Source organism: Ruditapes philippinarum, unplaced genomic scaffold (genome assembly GCF_026571515.1).
Source record: "Ruditapes philippinarum isolate M1 unplaced genomic scaffold, ASM2657151v2 ctg429_1_1_1_1, whole genome shotgun sequence".
NCBI classification, from domain to species: Eukaryota; Metazoa; Mollusca; class Bivalvia; order Venerida; family Veneridae; genus Ruditapes; species Ruditapes philippinarum.
In genome coordinates, this window is record NW_026855416.1 from 84,150 (window position 1) to 104,257 (window position 20,108).

The 20,108-nt window shown below is 33.2% G+C and overlaps 2 protein-coding genes across 2 annotated transcripts in view; one reads left to right on the top strand and one right to left on the bottom strand.

Moving 5' to 3' along the window:
• Window positions 1-1,985: 1,985 nt before the first annotated feature.
• On the bottom strand, window positions 1,986-13,885 carry LOC132743207 (pre-mRNA-splicing factor CWC25 homolog). Its single transcript, XM_060731737.1, has 9 exons — window positions 13,840-13,885; window positions 12,229-12,316; window positions 11,408-11,520; window positions 9,293-9,386; window positions 7,193-7,262; window positions 4,757-6,088; window positions 3,621-3,757; window positions 2,684-2,854; window positions 1,986-2,268 (listed from the first exon to the last, which is right to left on the bottom strand). Exons 2-9 carry the CDS (start codon window positions 12,276-12,278, stop codon window positions 2,154-2,156), a joined length of 2,082 nt encoding a protein of 693 aa, XP_060587720.1. The 5' UTR covers window positions 12,279-12,316; window positions 13,840-13,885; the 3' UTR covers window positions 1,986-2,153.
• Window positions 13,886-18,044: 4,159 nt separating this feature from the next.
• LOC132743203 (uncharacterized) overlaps window positions 18,045-20,108 on the top strand; it is a 107,145-nt gene continuing 105,081 nt past the window's right edge. The window contains exon 1 of the mRNA XM_060731734.1: window positions 18,045-18,196. The gene's annotated coding sequence lies outside the window, so the exon portion shown is untranslated. The remainder of the gene's footprint in view (window positions 18,197-20,108) is intronic.

Below are 20,108 nucleotides of genomic sequence, written 5' to 3' on the forward strand. Positions count from 1 at the left end.
GTGAACAAAGACAGATTAACACATCAGAGCTTCAGTGCTGCATTGATTGTGGTCCACTTTTTGTACACGTTCTTGCCGCAGATGGGTTTCAAGACAGATTTTCTACCCTACCTTATTCACCAGTCTGACGTCAGGTGTGACAAGAGTACTATCTAGCACGTATACATGTCAGATATTGTTTGTTTGTTTCATTTTACGCCTTTTCCCCAACAGTATTTCAGTCACATAGGCGGGTAGTTTCCTGACCATCGTTCCTGGAAATTTACATTAGTAGACTACCATCCTCAGTGCTAAACTACCAAAGCATCTCCCATAGATCAAACCCACGCCAGAGGTAACTGGATTAGAGGTCATTGACTCTAACCCCTCGACCACGGAGGCGGTCATGTCAGATATACATAAAATGAAAATATTACAACAAGCCATCGATTCTTTATGGAAATAATCTGTAGATAAAACTAACCAAGTGATAGATATGATCCTACTAGCACATATGTAAGTAAAAAAACTGAAATTAGTTGTAAACTTCAAATATTTGTATTTGAAAGATCCTGCCTGGAACTGTGAAGAAAATGGCTGCCATTTTTAAGATATTAGGCTTACTGAAATTGCTCTGAACTGACCATACAGTTACGACATAAATTTACGACATAAATTTACAATGTCTTTACTGCGACAATGTTGATAAAACTTGACATAAGCGTAAGATCTATCTTACTGTGATCACAAAATTATTGACATGAAGATGAACACAGATGATGGATAATCTACTATCACAAGGATTGATTTTGTTTGTTTCTCGTTTCATTTTATGCTTTTTCCCCAACAGTATTTCAGTCATATAGGCGGGTAGTTTCCTAACCATCGTTCCTGGAGAGTTACACCAGTACTAGACTACCTTCCTCCAAGCTAAACTACCGAAGCATCTCCCGGGGATCGAACCCACGCCAGAGAGGTAACTGGATTAGAAGTCATCGACTCTAACCCCTTGACCACGGAGCCGGTACACACAAGGAATGAAATGCATACTTAAGGCAATTCATTTTAAAATCTAAACATGCAGATATTTTCTGTAATTTTATTGCAATTGATACAAATAACATTACATATAAATTCCACCGAGTCAATGTTTGTACAAAACAAAAAAAAACTCCATCACAATACACATTTGATCTATTAGTATTATCTTCTTATATATATTCACAGAGCTTTATTTAAATGATATAAGTCTCTGGAATTTTCTTCAACTTCATCAATTTTAACTCCTGTTTTCAAGAGTTATCTCCCATTATAAACAGACTTGCCATGTTTTATTCATCAAGATTTATTTCCCTTTATTTCCTTAATATAGATCAGATGCATCTATTACTTTAAAACAATCATATTTACATGAAAGTCATATATAAGTAACATTCTCTAAAACGACAGTACAGAGTTATTTTACACAAACTCATCATCAAACAAACAAGGCTTCATTTTTACAAAGAAAAATCAGGATCAGGATATGATAATATAATCTGGATTTTTTCCCATTAAAGCAGTATGTCTCCAGATTCATGCTAATTTTTTTTTTTTAACATTTTGAAAATGTATTTAAAAGCAAAATATTGTGAATACGAAACTAATTTACCATACATGAAAGTGATAAATGGTTTTATCTAGATTGACAGATGGACTAGTCCATTTTTAAGATATTAAGTGTGGTCAGTGTTAAGGAATTTTTCAAAATCTTCATTTTTATCAAATTTATGACATAGTCTTCTAAAGGCCACTGTTAGGTGAACATTAAACTTTACTGTGGAGAAATAATAATAATATTCTTTTTGGTTTGGCTTTACGTCACATCAATACAGTAGAGGTCATATGGCAACATTCCAGTTTTACTGGCAGATGAAGACCTAAGGTGCTCTTCGTGCATTATTTCAGGCACAAGCGGACACCTGAGTAGATCAACCGAGCTGGATAGCTTCCTCACATGAACGAATCCACTTGGCCAAAGGATGTCCCAAGGAAATTATGTAAATATGAATTTTGATCCTGATCTTAGGTTATTATATCCTCTATCACATTTCATTATTATTCTACAACAATACTGTCAGCATAATGCCATCATTTTTTTAGTTTTTTCATTTTCTTCACACATTGTTTTGATTTTATTTCTTGCTAAAGCCTCTGTCCATATCTGCTGTTGTACGTAATATATTATGTTTATTTCGTTTGATACGATCCGCCACTGAACTGCTCTCCGCGTGTAGAGACATCATTGGACTGGAAAATAAAATAAATAATAAAGTAATGATAAGACTTGCAGGACACTCAAAAACACAATACAAGCAACAATGGTTGTTATTGTTTTTTTCTAAATAAATTCAAAATTATGGAAAAAAATAATTAAAATTTTCCTCACAAAATATTTCATAGCTCATTTAATGGTGGGTAAAGCCTCGACTTTAAGAAAGTGTTCTTTCAAGATTTTTTTTCAGATTATCTCATTTTTTGGTATGCTATTTGTCACAACAACTAGAAATGTGTCCATTTGACAATGAGAAATGACACTGATGCTGTTTCGTCTATCTACTTTAGCTGGAGAAATAAACATGGAGGGACCATAAAAACAATTTACACATGTACATGTCAATTTCAGACAATCAAATAAAGTTTTATACCGTTTCTATTAACTTACTTGACAAATTCCGAGCTGCCGGTAGTTTCATAGTTTTTGCGTTGATTATCTTGTTCGGTTTCTTCCTCCTTGGCGTAGCGTTTTACATTACTGGACCGTTGTTCCTCTCTCCATTTAGCATTGTCCATCATCTCTGCAAGTCTCTTCTTCTTATCTTCTTCTGTTAACTTTCTGTCAATCATTTAAATTAACAAGTTGGTTTTTTTTCTCTAAAAAGTTTTATTTAGTTTTGGTTGGCATGAGTTTTCTTTAAACATACATTGTATTAAATTTTATTTTGGCTTGATTTTCATGAAAGCTAAAAGCTTATGATATACATTTAGTTACTTTATACTAATCTATGTTAGCTTGATTGTGTTGGAAGCTAAAAGCTTATTGAAACACTCTCAAATCTGTTCCTGAAAAGCAATGAGTGTAAAGTTTCTTGCTCATGGAAACAACGGCTTGCCCCTGACAAGGTTTGAACACATGCGGTCAGCAACCCTTAGATTACATTTGATATCATAATATCATTTTTGATGTCATAAATGATATACATTTGATCCACCCTAGAGTCTGATTCCTGGAAAGAAACCAGTCCTGGTGTTGCGACTAAAGGCTCGAGCCCAAAGGCACCAAAATGCACTAAACAGAGAAAAATAGAATCCTTAAAGAACGCCCGAAACTACAAAATTAGAAATGTTGCAGGCTCGGTTAGATTATGCCTGTTCATGGACGATACTGGAAAGTGCAAATTATTGTCAATGCCTACATTTTCATTTTACTATAAACTTTATTCATAATTTTAGTAATAAGTTATTCAGGACTATAGATCATATTTACTTTTTTATCTTTCTACATGTAAAGAGTGAATCATAAGAAATATGCTTAAAACGCTACAACACGAATGAGATAATGTTCATCCTTATACACATAATTAAGTTAACAGGCACTTTACCTTTTAGGCTGTCTTGGTGGTGTCCTACTTCTTGACCTTTTCTTTTGTATAGACTTCCTTGGAGGTGATAATGACCTTGAACTTGACCTATATTTACTTACTTTTTTGGACTTCTGAACTGGCACATTGTCTGGATTCTGTATGAGGAAAGAAACCAACAAATTTATATCTATATAAAGTTCTAAAGAATATACTAAACGAGTTTTTTGCATGCAGCAGTCAACCTTTTCTTTAATGTTTTAAAGTTGAAAACAAAAACATGAAATACCATATGGTTATTCTAAGCGTATGAGTACTTTGTTACGGACCTTAAGGAAATGCCATATCTGGTATGTTCTAGAGCCGAATGCATTTTAAAAAATCAGGATACTGTTAGTGTAACAGTATTTTCTTTATTATGACCCATAAAGCCATATCTTTTCTAATGAAGTATAATTTAATGGCATTATGACGTCTCTGTCATTGAGATCACACTTCTGTAGTATAGTATATGTTTTTTTTTTATTAGTCTGGGCGTACTTGTGCATGTTATACATGCATTAAATATAACAATGAAAACAAAGGTATATAATAAATTAGTACATCATAGCAACTGTATTGTAGATTTTTTTGCTGGCTTTATGTCATACAGCAACTTACCAAGTTTACTGCTCGAAGAAAACCTTGGGTGCCCTTCTGTGCATTATTTCAGGCACTTAAAGGCACCAGAGTAGAACCCAAACAGGCACCCTAGTAGAACCACCAACATTTCGTTTGCTAGCTGGATAGCTTCCTCACAAATAAGAATCCAAGGTCCCCAGCAAGACTCCAACCCACAAAGACCATAACCACTCGGCCACGAATACACCATAGATATTGTATCATTATTCCTAACACTGCAGGAACCAAAAACAATTAAGCCTTTGCCACCAGAATAGAGGCAGTCCAATTTAAACATTTGTGCTGTATTGTTGGCAGCACAACTTTTGTATTTTAATACTGGAATCCCTTAAATTTTGAATGAACTGTTCCAAAATCAAAGTGTGGTTAATACATTCCACAAATTCAGAAAACAAAGTTTAAGCACATGTAGAATTTCCAGTACTTGACGATATCATGTCCCAAGTCTTATAAAGATTTGGAAACAATTTACTTACCAGTATCACAAGACCATAATTTTTGGGTTTTCGTTGTTTTTCGTGTTCTGAATCACTATCAGAGTTCACTGTCTTTTTCCGAACATCTTTTGTTTCTTCCTGAGAATCATCACTTGAACCGGACTCAGACCGCTGCCGTTGTGCTGCACTTGATGAAATTTGTCTACTTCCTTTGTTTTCAGAGTAGTGAGATCTTTTTTCAGAGTTCTTTACTGATGACGATGATGATGAAGAAGAAGTTGAATCATGTCTTTTCTTTTTCAAAACTTTTTCACTTTTCTTTCTACTTTTTGAAACAGTTTTATTCTCTTCACTATCAGATGAAGATGATGAGTCATGTCTCACATTTTTTCTTTGAAAAGTCTTTTTCTTAGCACTTTTTTCATCAGATTCACTGCTTGAATCTGAACTAGAAGAATTATTCCTTCTAGAGTGATCTCCCCTTTTAGAATACTGCCCAGAATAGCCTCCCCTTTCAGTTTGGTCTCTTCTGTCCGTATCTGAATCTGAGGACACTTCCCCCTTTCTGTTCAATTGTTTATCGTTATTTCTAGATCTATTGTCACTTTTATATCTATCTTTACCATTGTAATAATCTTGGTCACTTCTGTTTCCCTCTTGAGAAGAATATCGGTCATTTTTCCTTCTATCTCTATTTGTTCTTTCTGAATATTTATTGTCATTTGACCTTTCTCTATATCTGTCCCTTTCAGTTTCCCGCCTAGAAGACATGCCTTCATCTCCATAACTTCTGTATGACCTGTCTCGTTCAACTCTATCTGACCTTGAATCTTTGTATTTGGTATCTCTACCTCTATCATCGTCATCATCATTAGTTCTATATCTACCTCTGTCTCTATCATATCTATCCCTCTCATTATTATATCCCCTCCGACTACTTCCACCTCTAGAATCTTCTCCATCTCTCATTGATCTACCATTTTCCTGTCTTCTATAGCCTCCTCTTTCATCAGGACTTACTTCCCTTTGCATCCGCCTATCTTTAGAGTAACCTCCCCTGTCAGAATAATTTTCTTGTCTCCTATAACCTCTTGCATCAGGACTTACTTCCCTTTGTCTCCTGTCTTTAGAGTGGCCTCCCCTATCAGAAGAATTGTCTTGTCTTCTTTTACCTCTGTCATCAGGACTTACTTCCCTTTGTTTCCTCCTGTCTTTAGAGTTACTTCCCTTATCAGCAGATTTACCTCCCTTATGTTTAGAATTTAATATATTAAGATAGGCTGACATCAAATCATCATCACTATCACTGTCAGAATCCTTAGCCTTGTGTGTCTTCTTTTTCTTCTTCTTCCCTTCTTTCTGTTTTTCAATCTACATCAATAAAATGGTAATTCTCAAGATGCATTTCATGGTTAAATATGGTATTTACTATTATACTTATCTGATAATTCTGAATTGATAAAGAGTCTTTGGTAAATTCCATAATTGCACTACTTGAACAAGAGTCTATCATAAATGCCATAATATGACATACTTGATCAAGAGTCTATCATCAATGCCATAATATGACATACTTGAACAAGAGTCTTATCATAAATGCCATAATATGACATACTTGAACAAGAGTCTATCATAAATGCCATAATATGACATACTTGAACAAGAGTCTATCATAAATGCCATAATATGACATACTTGAACAAGAGTCTATCATAAATGCCATAATATGACATACTTGAACAAGAGTCTATCATACATGCCATAATATGACATACTTGAACAAGAGTCTATCATAAATGCCATAATATGACATACTTGAACAAGAGTCTATCATACATGCCATAATATGACATACTTGAACAATAGTCTATCATAAATGCCATAAAATGACATACTTGAACAAGAGTCTATCATACATGCCATAATATGACATACTTGAACAAGAGTCTATCATAAATGCCATAATATGACATACTTGAACAAGAGTTTATCATGACATACTTGAACAAGAGTCTATCATAAATGCCATAATATGACATACTTGAACAAGAGTTTATCATAAATGCCATAATATGACATACTTGAACAAGAGTCTATCATAAATGCTGTAAACACTATGATAAGAACTAAATTTCCATCATAAATTACACTATTTGCCACAATTACACAGATATAGTTTCAATTTGAACACAATTTTTTTTTTGGAAAGACCTCAGAAGCCAATATGTGCACTATTTCAGGTATGGACAGAGCACCTGAGTAGAACCACTGATGCTACATAAGCGAGCTGAATAGCTTTCTAACATAAAAGAATCCAAAGTCCCTGTTGGGATTCAAACCCACAGAAGTGAGGAGAAAATAGTTTGAAGTCAATGACTTTAACCACATGGCCACTGACACCCCAAATATTTATGAACTATATTAAGTGACATGCAAAATACATAATAGAGAGAAGAACTAAACAAAACACCTTACCGCTTGTTGTAGCCTTTTCATTTTCACAGGATTATCTAGTAACCTTCTTTTAGCTTCTTCCTCTTTATGCCTGAAAACATATAACAGAATGTATTATTGTACAGCTGACACAGACAACAAGAGCTGTCCGTAAGACAGCGCGCTCGACTTTTTTATTGCTTGCCAATAAAAAAAGTTTTTGCAGTAAAAGGCAATACAAGAATCTCTGTATTTTTAAAGTGAACTAGTTGTTTGATACCCTTGAATATTACAGCAATGTTTATATGACATAATTTATGGTAAAGTGAACAAGTGGATAGGAATGAATTTTTTTAGATTTTTTAAGTTTTTTAGTGCTTGCCTATAATACAAAACATTGACAGTTAAGGGCCATAATTCAAATAAAATCTTTGACAGAATTACCTTCTCCTGGACATGTTTGGGAATCATGATTGTAAACAAGTATTCCAACTTTCAAATTAATATCTCAAACAGTTCAGTCAAAAAGTGGACTGGTACTAAAAACTTAACCAAGATTCTAAGTCGATAAAAGGCCTTAATTTTTAAAACAAATCCTTGACAGAGTTACCTTCTCTTGCGTACAGATGGGGGTAATGATGTGAAATAGCATTAAAAGTTTCAAAGCAATATCTCAAAGGGTTAAGGCAATAAGTGGATTTTACCCATATTCAATGTATTTTCTAAGTCAAAAAGGGGCATAATTCTGTCAAAAACCTTGACAGAGTTATGTCCTCTTGTCTGTTGATGAAGGTCGTGATGGTAAACAAGTATGGTCAGTTTCAAAGCAATACCTCCAATGGTTTTGAAATAAAGTGAGGTGGTACAAAAAACTTAACCAAGCTCAATACACTTTCTAAGTCAAAAAAGGGCCATAATTCTGTCAAAAACCTTGACAGAGTTATGTACTCTTGTCTGTAGATGGAGGTTATGATGGTGAACAAGTATGGTAAGTTTCAAAGCCATACTTGTAATACTTCTGAAATAAAGTGGGGTGGTACGAAAAACTTAACCAAGGTGTGACGCCAACGCCGACGCCGGGGCGAGTAGGATAGCTCCCCTTTTCATAGAAAAGTCGAGCTAAAAAACTGATTTGTTGGTTTGGTTTTAACATCAATTTTTATCTACAATTACTCCAACTTACTGCTATTAGTGGATAACTTAACTGTAATTTCTGATTTCTACACATGTAACAAAACAACTAATCCCACATGATTTCAGAATCAGTGGTAAGATACATATGACAATTTTACTCTCTATGCCCGAGATCAATTCAGTGTGAGATTTCGCCACATCTGAATATTGAACCAGTAAACACTGGACTACAATTTTGATGAGTAAAGCAGGCCCAAAATTGTACATTTTAATAAGGTTATCTTTTAAGAAAGCTTCATCTTTGTATATTTTTAGCATGTACATTAATTTGACTTTTTGAAAATACATTTTAAAGGGATTTTTAAGCAAGAGCCTGTATAAAGTAGTAATTTTGAAGTTAAAAAGAGCCATAAATCTACCAAAGTCCACGTTAGAGGTATAGGCCTTGGACAGTGACCTCCTACTGTGCTCTCAAGTAAATGTGTGAAGTTTTGGTATGATTGCAAATGGCAACTTAGTTGCAGGCAAAAACTTAACCAAATTTCAATGCTGCCACCAGGGAGAGCACAATAGCATTCCCTTCCCTTCATATAGTCAAGTTAATAACACACCTAGGTAAACAAATGCTTTTAATGTTTAAAGCTGCATGCCTCCAGATGAGTCAAATTATTTCAATAAAATCAAACTTGACAATAATGTACTAAGATGAAAGAAAAAGTAAAAAATTTCAAGACTCAAGTAATATTTTACATATTATGTGCGATTAATGACTGATTTTTAAGTATTTTCAACTATAGTTCTACTGCCTTACTAACGCAGTAAAGGTTATTCATGCATATTTTGACCACTTTTTGTTAATTTACGTGGTTTTAAAGTACCATTGATAATGTGTAAATTGCTTCCTTTTGCTTACTTCACAAAATTATACATTCAAATACATTTTCAAAATTTTCATGAAAATTAGCAATAATCTGGAGGCGTGCTGCTTTAACAAAGATAACAGTTTACCTAATTGCAAACAATGGGTCTTCTCTCATTTTAGACTGTGCATCTTTCTGTTCGTTATGTTGGATCCTTTCACTGAACAATGCTCCATAACTATCTGAAAATAATATACCAGCCTAAACATTTGATACTGCACTAAATTCTTCATCTGTTTAATCTTTATTATCATATAATTGTGAATTTTTGAAACTTCTTGCAGGGCATTTATGCACTATCTCACACAAATGTGCTTTTTTTGTGACTCCTTGCAGGGCATTTTAGCACTATAATGTTTTCTATCACAAAAAGGTGCACTTTAGTCACTCCTTGACTCCTTAATTTAAATTAAATTTAATAAACTACAGTTTGTCTACTGAAAGATAATGCCGGCTCGCCACGGCGAGCCGGTATTACGGTAGGATTTTACTGAGAAACAACCTAAAACTCCGAAGCTATCCAAAAATTTAATCGAAGCTTGGCTTCCAGCTTTCTACAAAATTTATCTATCAGGGCTAGGATCCAAAATTATTTAGCCAATCAAATTTAATATTACATAGCGTCAAAAAAACTTCAATTTTCACGCCATTTTTAAAAATCAGCAAGTATTGTTTTGAGCGCAAAGATATAATGATGATTAAAATGTTTGTCTTTATGAATTCTTTTTAATAAATCATATTTACACTGACTTCTGATTTAGCTATTTCACATGTTTTCTCTGTAGTAAGTTTTCGTTTGGTTAATTAACATAAGTGTACATCTGGTTCTGTGCATTTTTTATTTTTCCTTTTTTCCGGTCATTTTATCCTTTCCGGTATTTAGTGTATGTATTTACTGGCCGGGATCCGGGACGCCCGGGGTCCGGGATCGTATAAGATATGGAGGAAAAACCTAATGAACTTTATTTGTGTTGATTGTTGTCGTAATGAAAAGCCATTAAACGTTAATTTTTTTATTGTATATAATGAACGTTAAATTAATTTAACTTAGAATATAGATATATTTAGAGCTATTAATTAACAAACTTAAAATGCGGAAATCACAATACTAATAATAATATGCCTAATTAATTGGAAAAATCAATCTATTTTCTTGAATTGGTCAAATCCCGGGATCCCTATATGTTTTAAAACGATCCCAGCTTTTCTGAAAACTATAAACTTGAACTGGCCAATCCGTGAGATCTATTTACATTTTAATACGATCCCGGCTTTTCTGAAAACTATATTATTGAACTGGTCAATTCCCGGGATCCCTATATGTTTTAATAGGATCCCGGCTTATCTGAAAAACATCTTCTTAGACTGGTCAATTTCCGGGATCCCTATATTTTTTAATAGGATCCCGGCTTTTCTGGCTGAATTGATTGACAACTTGTGTTTACTTTAGGACTTGTGCCTCTCATTCCAATACTAAATAACATACATGTATTACAACTTAATTTTGTATAAAGAGACATCTTTATGAAATCTACCTATCTAACATTTTGTGGTCAAGGTCAACAGGCCATATAGTAAATGTGCATAGACATAGGTTCTTCATTCTATCTGTTTACATGCACCTTTATATATACTCATACTCATCTTGGTTAAACTGAGAGAACTTTATATGTCACTTTCAGTCAATGAGTTTAAGATTTTGAATTTACTGGCCCGAATTCCAGTTTTGAATTTATTCTACTAAATAATTAACAAAATTTTCTTAAATTTACACTGGCCTGAACTTATATACACTGGCCATCGGGCACCGGGCCAGTGTTGACTTCACTTTTATTTTGATGTTCGCTGAAGTCTCTTTAGCTAACAGAACTGTCATTTTTACATTTAAACACACCCCTTGAAAAAAATTACGAAGCGAGTCGCTACTAGCTTTTTTAAAAGCTAACCTTGTTTTGAATTACATTAAAAAACAAAACTGAAACAATCCATGAATAAAAGATTCCACAGAAGTGTCCTTTTGACAAAACCTCACAGAATTTCATGTCCACAAAATTAAATTATTTCATAGTATCCAGTAATAATGACAAAGCAATTAGTAATTACTCCTTTAATTTAGTTGTCATCTTTGAATTTCATGAATTTAATGTGGTAAAAAAACCTCAGCGCAGTCCCTTTAAATGTACATGTACATGTAGATACAAACCTTCTTGTTTCTCTTCTTCGTCTTCAAACTTATCAAGTCTCTTCCCCAGTAGGAAGTCCTCCGTGTCTGGTTTATTTTGTTTGTACATCCATTGTAAAGGTTCATCTTCTTTACTGCAAAATATTTATCACTAAATACTAAACCTGCAGTGGTTTCAGTGATTTTTCTGCATAAGGCAGGGGTCAAATATAGGCCTTTCTAAGCTGAACTTTTGATAAGAATCAAAATAAATGAATGTTTGTTTTTGTTTTTTGGTTGGGTTTCACATCACACCAACACAATATTGGGTCATTTGGCAATTTTCAAGCTTCACTGGTGGATGAAGACCTCAGGTCCTGTGCCCCTTCCACACGTTATTACAGGCACAAACAGGCACCCGAGTAGAACCATTGACAATCCATGCGCTAGCTGGATAGCTCCCTCACATGTAAGAATCCAAAGTTCCTGTGCTGATTCGAACCTAAAGCAGTGAGGAGCAAACAATTTGAACTCAACAACCATAACCACTCAGCCACGGCTGCCCATAGATGAATGTCTTATTACATTTATATAATCCACTGAAAAAAATGAATGCTTGAACAGGGTTTTTAAATTAAACCTTCTTTCACTGGTCACTCCTAATTTAAAGGGCATGAATTGTTGCAAAATAGGTTACAAATTACTGTGATAAATACAGTGTAAATATGTATGAACCCTAATGAGTAATGCTTTGTTTAACTGTCGTCTATGATAATGTTTTAATTTACTATAATATTTAAGAAAAAATTCTGAATATTTTGAGGAATATAGGCCGCCCAGGTCTTTTCATTTTAAGTATTTACCCTTTCTCTCTCATCAATTCCTTAATCTTCCGTCTCTCATCATTATCCATACTGCTTGAAATGTAAATGTACTTTAACTGTATTTGATCTGAAATTAAAAACAACATTTCAAGCGTTTTTTGTAAATAGTGCTATAACCCATTAACTGTTGGAGGTGTAGGTGATTTGCCTTTGCTCCAATTTCATTTGTCAAATTCTAAATCCAAAATGAAAGTATAAATGAATACATTCGTATGGAGTATTTTCATTGGCCGTGTGAAAACCTTAGACCAATGAAAATACTCTGTACAAAAAATAAAGGGGAGAGCACTCTGCAGAACCATTACTTGCATTACGATTTGGAATTTGACATATTGGAAAAACAGTTCATTAAAGTTTCATATGATGTTTTGATTGAACAGTTATTACAAATAATAATATAATTTTATCATGTTTATATGCACAATACAAAAAACTATTCATTCATTTTGATTAAAATGCCGTTTAGTCGGATAATTTTGACAAAAATCCAGCATCGGGTCTCTGTAGACTTACACTTGCGGTGACTTAGAGATTACATATCTTCTTATAACTTGAGATGATTGTAATGACAGCTTTATTTCCTTTAATAATAATAATGGATTCCCTTCCATTTGGTACCAAGATTTTGAAAATTGGTGAAAAAATGTTAGAGTTAAGGAGTTCATATTAAAATGGGTGCTGAAAAATGAGGGGCGAGTTGCATACCTTTACTAAATATGTATCATTTTTTCATTTTTTGTGGGAAATGAGGGGAAATTGAATTAAAAGCATATGCAAAATTTAAAAACATGTTTCAAATGAAAAACACTGCAGATTACATGGTTTTGAGAGGTAGGAGGGTTGTAGAGAGGGTGAGGGGGGTAGTGACCAATCAACACGCCAAACACCTACGAGCACAACCTGGAATTTCCAATATGCAGGGTCAACACAAAATGTCTCTCATGTGTCTTCTTAAATAAATGGATAAAATAAACTACTTATCGTGAGTAATTTTTGCATATTTAAGCAGTATTTGAGAAAAAAAGCTTCTGTTTATTATGCAATCAGTTGCTTTTATGATAAATAACATTTAAGTCGTGATTTACCGGTAAATTCAAATCAACTCAAGAAGTGTGTCAATTGCTATAGGAAATTAGCCAGTAAAGGAAAGACTTTGCATTTTCCAATGAACGTTAAACTTTATAATGAAAATGCTATGAAGGACTATAGGTACTAGGTAAAGCTTTATACACAATTTCAAAGCGGAATCACCTTAAGGAGCATTTGTTTAATTTATGACACTGACATGTACTTCAAATACATAATGCACATTCAATATTACTCCTTGTTTAGATTCCGGATTATAGTAGTGACTCTACCAGTATTAATTAATGATTATACGAAACCGAAATTGGTTACAAAATTTTACTTAGTCGCGAAATCATGTGACACAACAGGTAACATCTATTTTCCCTCTTACTCACAAATCCTTTTGGAATCTGAACCGAATATAATAGGAATTTTATAAACTTTAACAGTTCAATTGCACATCTAATGCACAACGATAATATGTTATTGAGAAAAACAAACAAAATATAGAAATTTACTGACCGATTTCTTACAATTAAACTACCCGAAAGAGCTGCAATGAACGGAAAGTACATTGGGTAACAAAGATAATAAATATACACAAAGGAGGTCAATGTCTTTTTTTTCTGATAAGAGTCTTTTAAAGACTCTGTTTTGTTAGACGTAATCAAAAATTACTTAAATGAAAAAAATTAAAGTTGTCTTATCTATTAAGAGCATGTGTTAAACGACCATAAACGATTGATCGAAATACTTGAATTGAACAAAATAAAAGTATATTTTTAAACTTTGTTTAAGTTTAATCATATTTTATTGCTATATGCATGTTTGTTACAAACTTTTTTCATTTTAAAGACGTTATAATTCTACCGGTGTTGGATCAAAATTTTTAATTGCTACCACACGCCACTACATGTGTAGTAGTATTATTATTATGAAGGAAAAATGGAGCATGGACAGAGGATTGAATTTCTCATCCGTAGGTCGTGGGTTCAAACCCCATAATTTGTGGTAATATTCTTTACAGATTTCCATGACCTACACTGGTGCGATTACTAGTTATGATGATTTAATTAAAAGACTCTGTCATGAACGCTTAAAAAGATTTTGACATTAATGGGAAAACACTAAAACAAAGTAAACATACATAATAAAGTAATTATCTAAACACATTTTATAATACATTTATGCAAGTATTTCGATCTAAAGTCTAACTAAAATATCACTGATGTGGTACTTAAGCATAGGGGGTGTCAGTCTCGGTGGGGGGGGGAGGCAGGGGAGAGGGGAAAATAGTAGAGGGGGATTTAGATTTTCGCAAGAAGCTTATCTTTAGTCTAGTTATGAATATTATCTTTGTAAAGGAAATTAATTCTATTCGTACCACGTAGTTTTAACGTTAATATATATCCACTGTCCACAATATACATTATTAACAAATAAGTAAAAAAAATATCTGTATTTATAAAGTTTGCCGTTGTTGCATCTATATATAAGCACCATATGTATGAGTGTGAATATTTCTTGGGATAATTTTATTTACGTGGAAACACAGACCTCTGCAGCATTACCAAGGTCATTTCGAAGAGAAATTGCTGCCGAGAAACCTTGCACGACGTGCCTTAACGACCGAAAACCGACCCTGAGCTGGTGTTGTGACCGACCTCCAGCATTCCTCCTGGTGGGGGAACCATGTAGCCGGCATCTCTCCTAGGCTCTGGTGATGAAGGTGTGGTGTACACCAAGCGCCGCACAAACCTGGCGGAAGGCGGCCCCCTGCTTCACCATCCCATACAGTCTTCCAATACTCTGCTTCTCTAAAATGCCGCCTAATGTTAGCATTCGCCATATCGAAGTGACAGATGTAAGATAACTATAAGGAACTATGAATAGCATGAAGCGTTTATAATGGTGAATAAGCGTGAATAGCATGAAACGTTTGTAATTGTAAATAAGTGTGAAATAAAATGAAGCGTTTGTTATGGTAAATAAGTGTGAAATAGCATGAGGCGTTTGTAATTGTAAATAAATGTGAAATAGCATGAAGCGTTTGTAATGGTAAATAAGTGTGAAACAGCATGAGGCGTTTGTAATGGTAAATATGTGTGAAACAGCATGAGGCTTTTGTAATGGTAAATACGTGTGAAATAGCACGACCGTTTGTAATTGTAAAAAATTGTGAACAGTATGAATTAATTGGGAGAATCAGAACTTTAAATATATCTAATTAAGTAGGTAAACCGGAGAGACAGATGGCTGAAAAACTATTAGGCGGGTGGAATGAAAATGAAACGATGCATATCTTCTAGCTGGCCGAACATTTTACTATACAGGGAATGGACATTTTATTTTGACATCAAAGGAAATAAACAAATCTAACTAGTATTACATATTTACATCTATTTCGTTTTACTATCGATTGGTATTTTTGTAAGTAGACGCGAGTTTAACTCAAGTATTCAAGAAAGTAGTCAATAAAAACTTGAAAATGAATTAATTAAATTCACTATTCATAAAACGATTACAAGATAATGCAAGCATATGTATCTAAAGGCCATGATGTAAGGCAAAAATGATCTTTTTGTTAGTTTATGCTAAATCTGCAACCAAAAGGAAAAATTGGAGTACTTTACATTAAATCAATACATTTTTGCTGAAATCGGATATTTTTGTAAACATTTCACATAACACGCGACAGTCATGGTTGTTCCGCCTATACCCCATTATTCATTTACGTTAAAAACACTAATTTATTCCCCCTCGTTGTGTAAAAATTACATACGCTTTTTTTATAAAACGGGTAGAATTTCAATTAATAATACTTTGACATTTTAACTTGACAATAGTGGTATTTTTTCCGCTTTAAAGTTGACATAAACAGGTTGCCATTGTATGAAAGATTGCATTTTAAGTGAACACTACATGCAAAATCTTACATAAGATTACATTTTTGTGATTTTTGTGAATAGGACTTTTTTGTGTGATTTTTTTCGTGGGTGTCTGACTTTTTTTCGCGAAGGAAATACTAATATTTCAAAGTAGTTACAGTTTGTATGATAACCCTCTTTATTAACTGCTACGGAAGTAAGAGAAGAGCAACTTCAAATGGTTTAAAGCTAAAACGGATATTAACAATTGTTAAAATATTTCACATGGAATTTCAGATAAGTACGTTCACCTCACAGTAGATAAAAACATACTTTAGATAAGTTTATCCTCTTTCGCAAATTCTTGAACGTTATCTTTAAGAATGATCAAATCTATGAAAAAGCTCGTCTTCTTATCTGTCAGACAAACGCAACTGTTGTAACCGAGATTCTGTAAATCAAACCGGTTTCTTTCACGACAACCGAAAATCGGCTTGATTTTTTGTTAAATTCAGAACAGCAGACAATTTACTTGTTATCAGTCCTTGAACGTGTCAAGTTGTCATAAATGGAGAAAAAAATAGACACAATGTAAACAGAATATTAACAACTTAACAAAACACCGTTAATGAACTCCCATTTGTACAAACTAAATAATTATACTACATAATTTTCATCTAATTATGCATGCATGAAGTATTATAAATTTAAATACAGCAAAAATTAGCATTTAGATACATGTAATAGTTTTATGAGAAATGCATAATAATTAAATATCAATTTCAAGCATATGTACAAATATAATGATTTTTTTTCTTCTATATAATGAACTGATATGGAAAACTATCATTATATATGTTCGAAATATGTTGAAAAAGAACACGCAAATTATTTCAATAAATGAGTTTAACTTTGTTATGATAATTCACAGATTAAGATCTTTATCATTCATGTCTAAAATACCAGTTAACGAGTAAACATTTTGGGGGAGGTTTATTGCATGGATTGTTATTTTGGCTTGAATCTATCTAAGAGGTTGTTAAAAGAAGATAAATGGGCTCGACTTTACTAGAAGTTATCTGAAGATACGCATAAATTATCAATTTTCTGTTTTAACTATGATACTAGAGGTTCATGAGCACGTCTGGTAGTTGGTTGTACAAGTGGGCCTATTATATTTCAATGGTATAATTGGCAGAAAGCAATAACACGAACGCTCTGATTGAAGACTGTAAACACGTTGAGTAATTGTAATAAGTTGGTACGGCTAACTGTAGTACAATAGAAAGATGCATGCAGCTTCGACGAACCTACTGCGATAGCACAATAACCGGATATCATTGGAACCGTCCATTATGTGCGATGGATTTGCTTAGCTTTAAAATTTGAACAATCTATAAAAGTTTAAGGGATTTTGATATCAAATACAAAAAAAATGTGTTACAAAAAGTATACAGCATGGCCAGACTGCCCACGTGTGCAGGTTGACCTTTGGTTCCACTTTGGTGGCAAAGGCAAATCACTTCCGGTTCCGGAGAGTTAAAAGGGTAAGGGATTTAGCAGGTGTCCGATTCGTATATATACTTTGATCTCTTCTTTTCTATCCCAACGTTTGTAGCAAAACACAAATGCACGCAACATAACATTTTTCTCAGCTTACTGACTATATTGTGCACACATAACAGTAACTTGCAGATATACACACGTATGCCGTAGTGTAGCAGCGCGGATGCTCCACGTGATTTACACTATAGGTATGAATAGGTATGAATGATACAGTATTACTATTACTATCGTATACCGGCTTTTTTCTTTGGTGAGATATTTTTGCATGTTAACCTGTGAATTCCTACGATACTTATCACAGTAGTGATGTGACAGGCACCACATTGAAATGGATTTTAACTGGCAAAAGTAATTAGGTAATTCTCAGGAAGCAAGTTCGGAGGAAAGTTTAATACTATACTTAGTGTGCTGAGGATTATTTCGACGTTTATTGTTTTACATTTATTGTAAGGTTTTTATATTATTATTTTTGCCTAGAAATTGGTGTTCGGGGTGTAAAGGTATACAGTAATTGCATAAAAGAAAAGATAAGATCATTAATTAATGTATAGAATGCATGACGGATGTTCTATTTATATATTACAAATATTACGTGTTTTTAGCAATATGCACCGATTCGGAAAGAGTACACGTAAAAGTGCTAAAAAATGTGTATATTTCTGATAAATTGGAATAATTAAAAGTTTCAACATTACAACTCGGTAGCATGGAGTTTTCTAGGCCAATATACACCATAGATCGATATACATGTACATTTAAAATTCTCAAACATTCGTGAAACAGATGACAGTGTTAAATATTATGTATATAGATGTTGAATAATTCGCTACATTACGAATAGGATCCTTATTTAAACTTAACCTTTTTCCTTATAAAACCACACTTACTTTTACATGATCGAGAAGTGTCATAAAGTTTACGTTTTAAACCGTCGGAATTATGCATAAAGATTTTACCTATTAGATTAAAGTGACAGTTTTACTTGATACATGAAACCAGTTTAAAACGCTACGATCTTTGACTTTAGTTTTAAATTGTTTAGCGCAACTGTTTTAAAGGTAAAACAATACTGTCGCGTTTAGGTGCTGAAGACCTTGGCATGTTATTTGATATGCACATAAACATGCACAACATGCACTTTCATTTCACGAATGATTGATAAGTAACAATGATTTTCTTGTTTATTTATTTTACAAAACACTTGTTCATTCATTCAGTCAATATATGTTTTAGGTAATTACTCTTAGGTATTTACCCGTTAATAGCTTACAGTATTTTTGTTTTAATCATATTCACAACATAAGTTATTCTATTCATTTTTTTCACTCATACACGCATTATTTTTTCACTTAAAGTGTGTTTTAAAAACATTTTCCGTACATAAATGAATTATTCTGTTTTTTCCCACGCAGTTTGTTATAAAAATATATTCTATGATAACTATATTAGCGATATGAAACACGAGGTGATATTTATAATGCTTAAATGATGTTATATGAATCACGAGGTGATATTTTAATGCTTAACTGATATTGTATGAATCACGAGGTGATGTTTATAATGCTTAACTAATATTATATGAATCACGAGGTGATATTTTAATGCTTAACTGATATTGTATGAATCACGAGGTGATGTTTATAATGCTTAACTGATATTGTATTAATCACGAGGTGATATTTATAATGCTTAACTGATATTGTATGAATCACGAGGTGATATTTTAATGCTTAACTGATATTGTATGAATCACGAGGTGATATTTATAATGCTTAACTGATATTGTATGAATCACGAGGTGATATTTATAATGCTTAACTGATATTGTATGAATCACGAGGTGATATTTAAAATGCTTAACTGATATTATATGAATCACGAGGTGATGTTGATAATGCTAAACAGAAATGATATAGATCACGAGTTGTTTTTGACGACGCTTAAATGATATGATATAAATCACGTGGTGATATTTAAAATGCTCAAGTGATTGTGTATGAATCACGAGGTTGTACACAACATGGTGTATGGTGTACTTCTGACATCAGTGTAACCTGTACAGAGCGATGCTGTGTCAAGCAATAACCTATTTACAATAGTAGTATCTCCTTTTTTCAAACTAAGACACTTCACAGTACATTAAAAACAAAACAAAATAAAATTGTCCCCTAAGTTGATTGCTTTGTCGAGGTTGTACTGTGGTTAGTTTTAGTAATTTCACGAGGTTTGCTATCATTTATTGAAGCTATGCTCTATTTCTCTTGTCTCTTTTAAACGTTAATTAACTTTACTTAATAATATGAAGAAATGATTTTAGCTCTAATTTTTACTCCCCAGGTAAACTCATTATTGTATACA

What these genes read in the sequence shown, in the direction of transcription:
- LOC132743207 (XM_060731737.1), bottom strand. Translation starts at nt 12,278, where the DNA reads ATGGATAATGATGAGAGACGGAAGATTAAGGAATTGATGAGAGAGAAA. An exon ending in GAATTGATGAGAGAGAAAGG is followed by an intron (nt 11,521 to 12,228) that starts GTAAATACTTAA and finishes AATATTTTGCAG; the next exon opens with TAAAGAAGATGAACCTTTAC. An exon ending in GGCAGCTCGGAATTTGTCAA is followed by an intron (nt 2,269 to 2,683) that starts GTAAGTTAATAG and finishes TTTATTTTCCAG; the next exon opens with TCCAATGATGTCTCTACACG.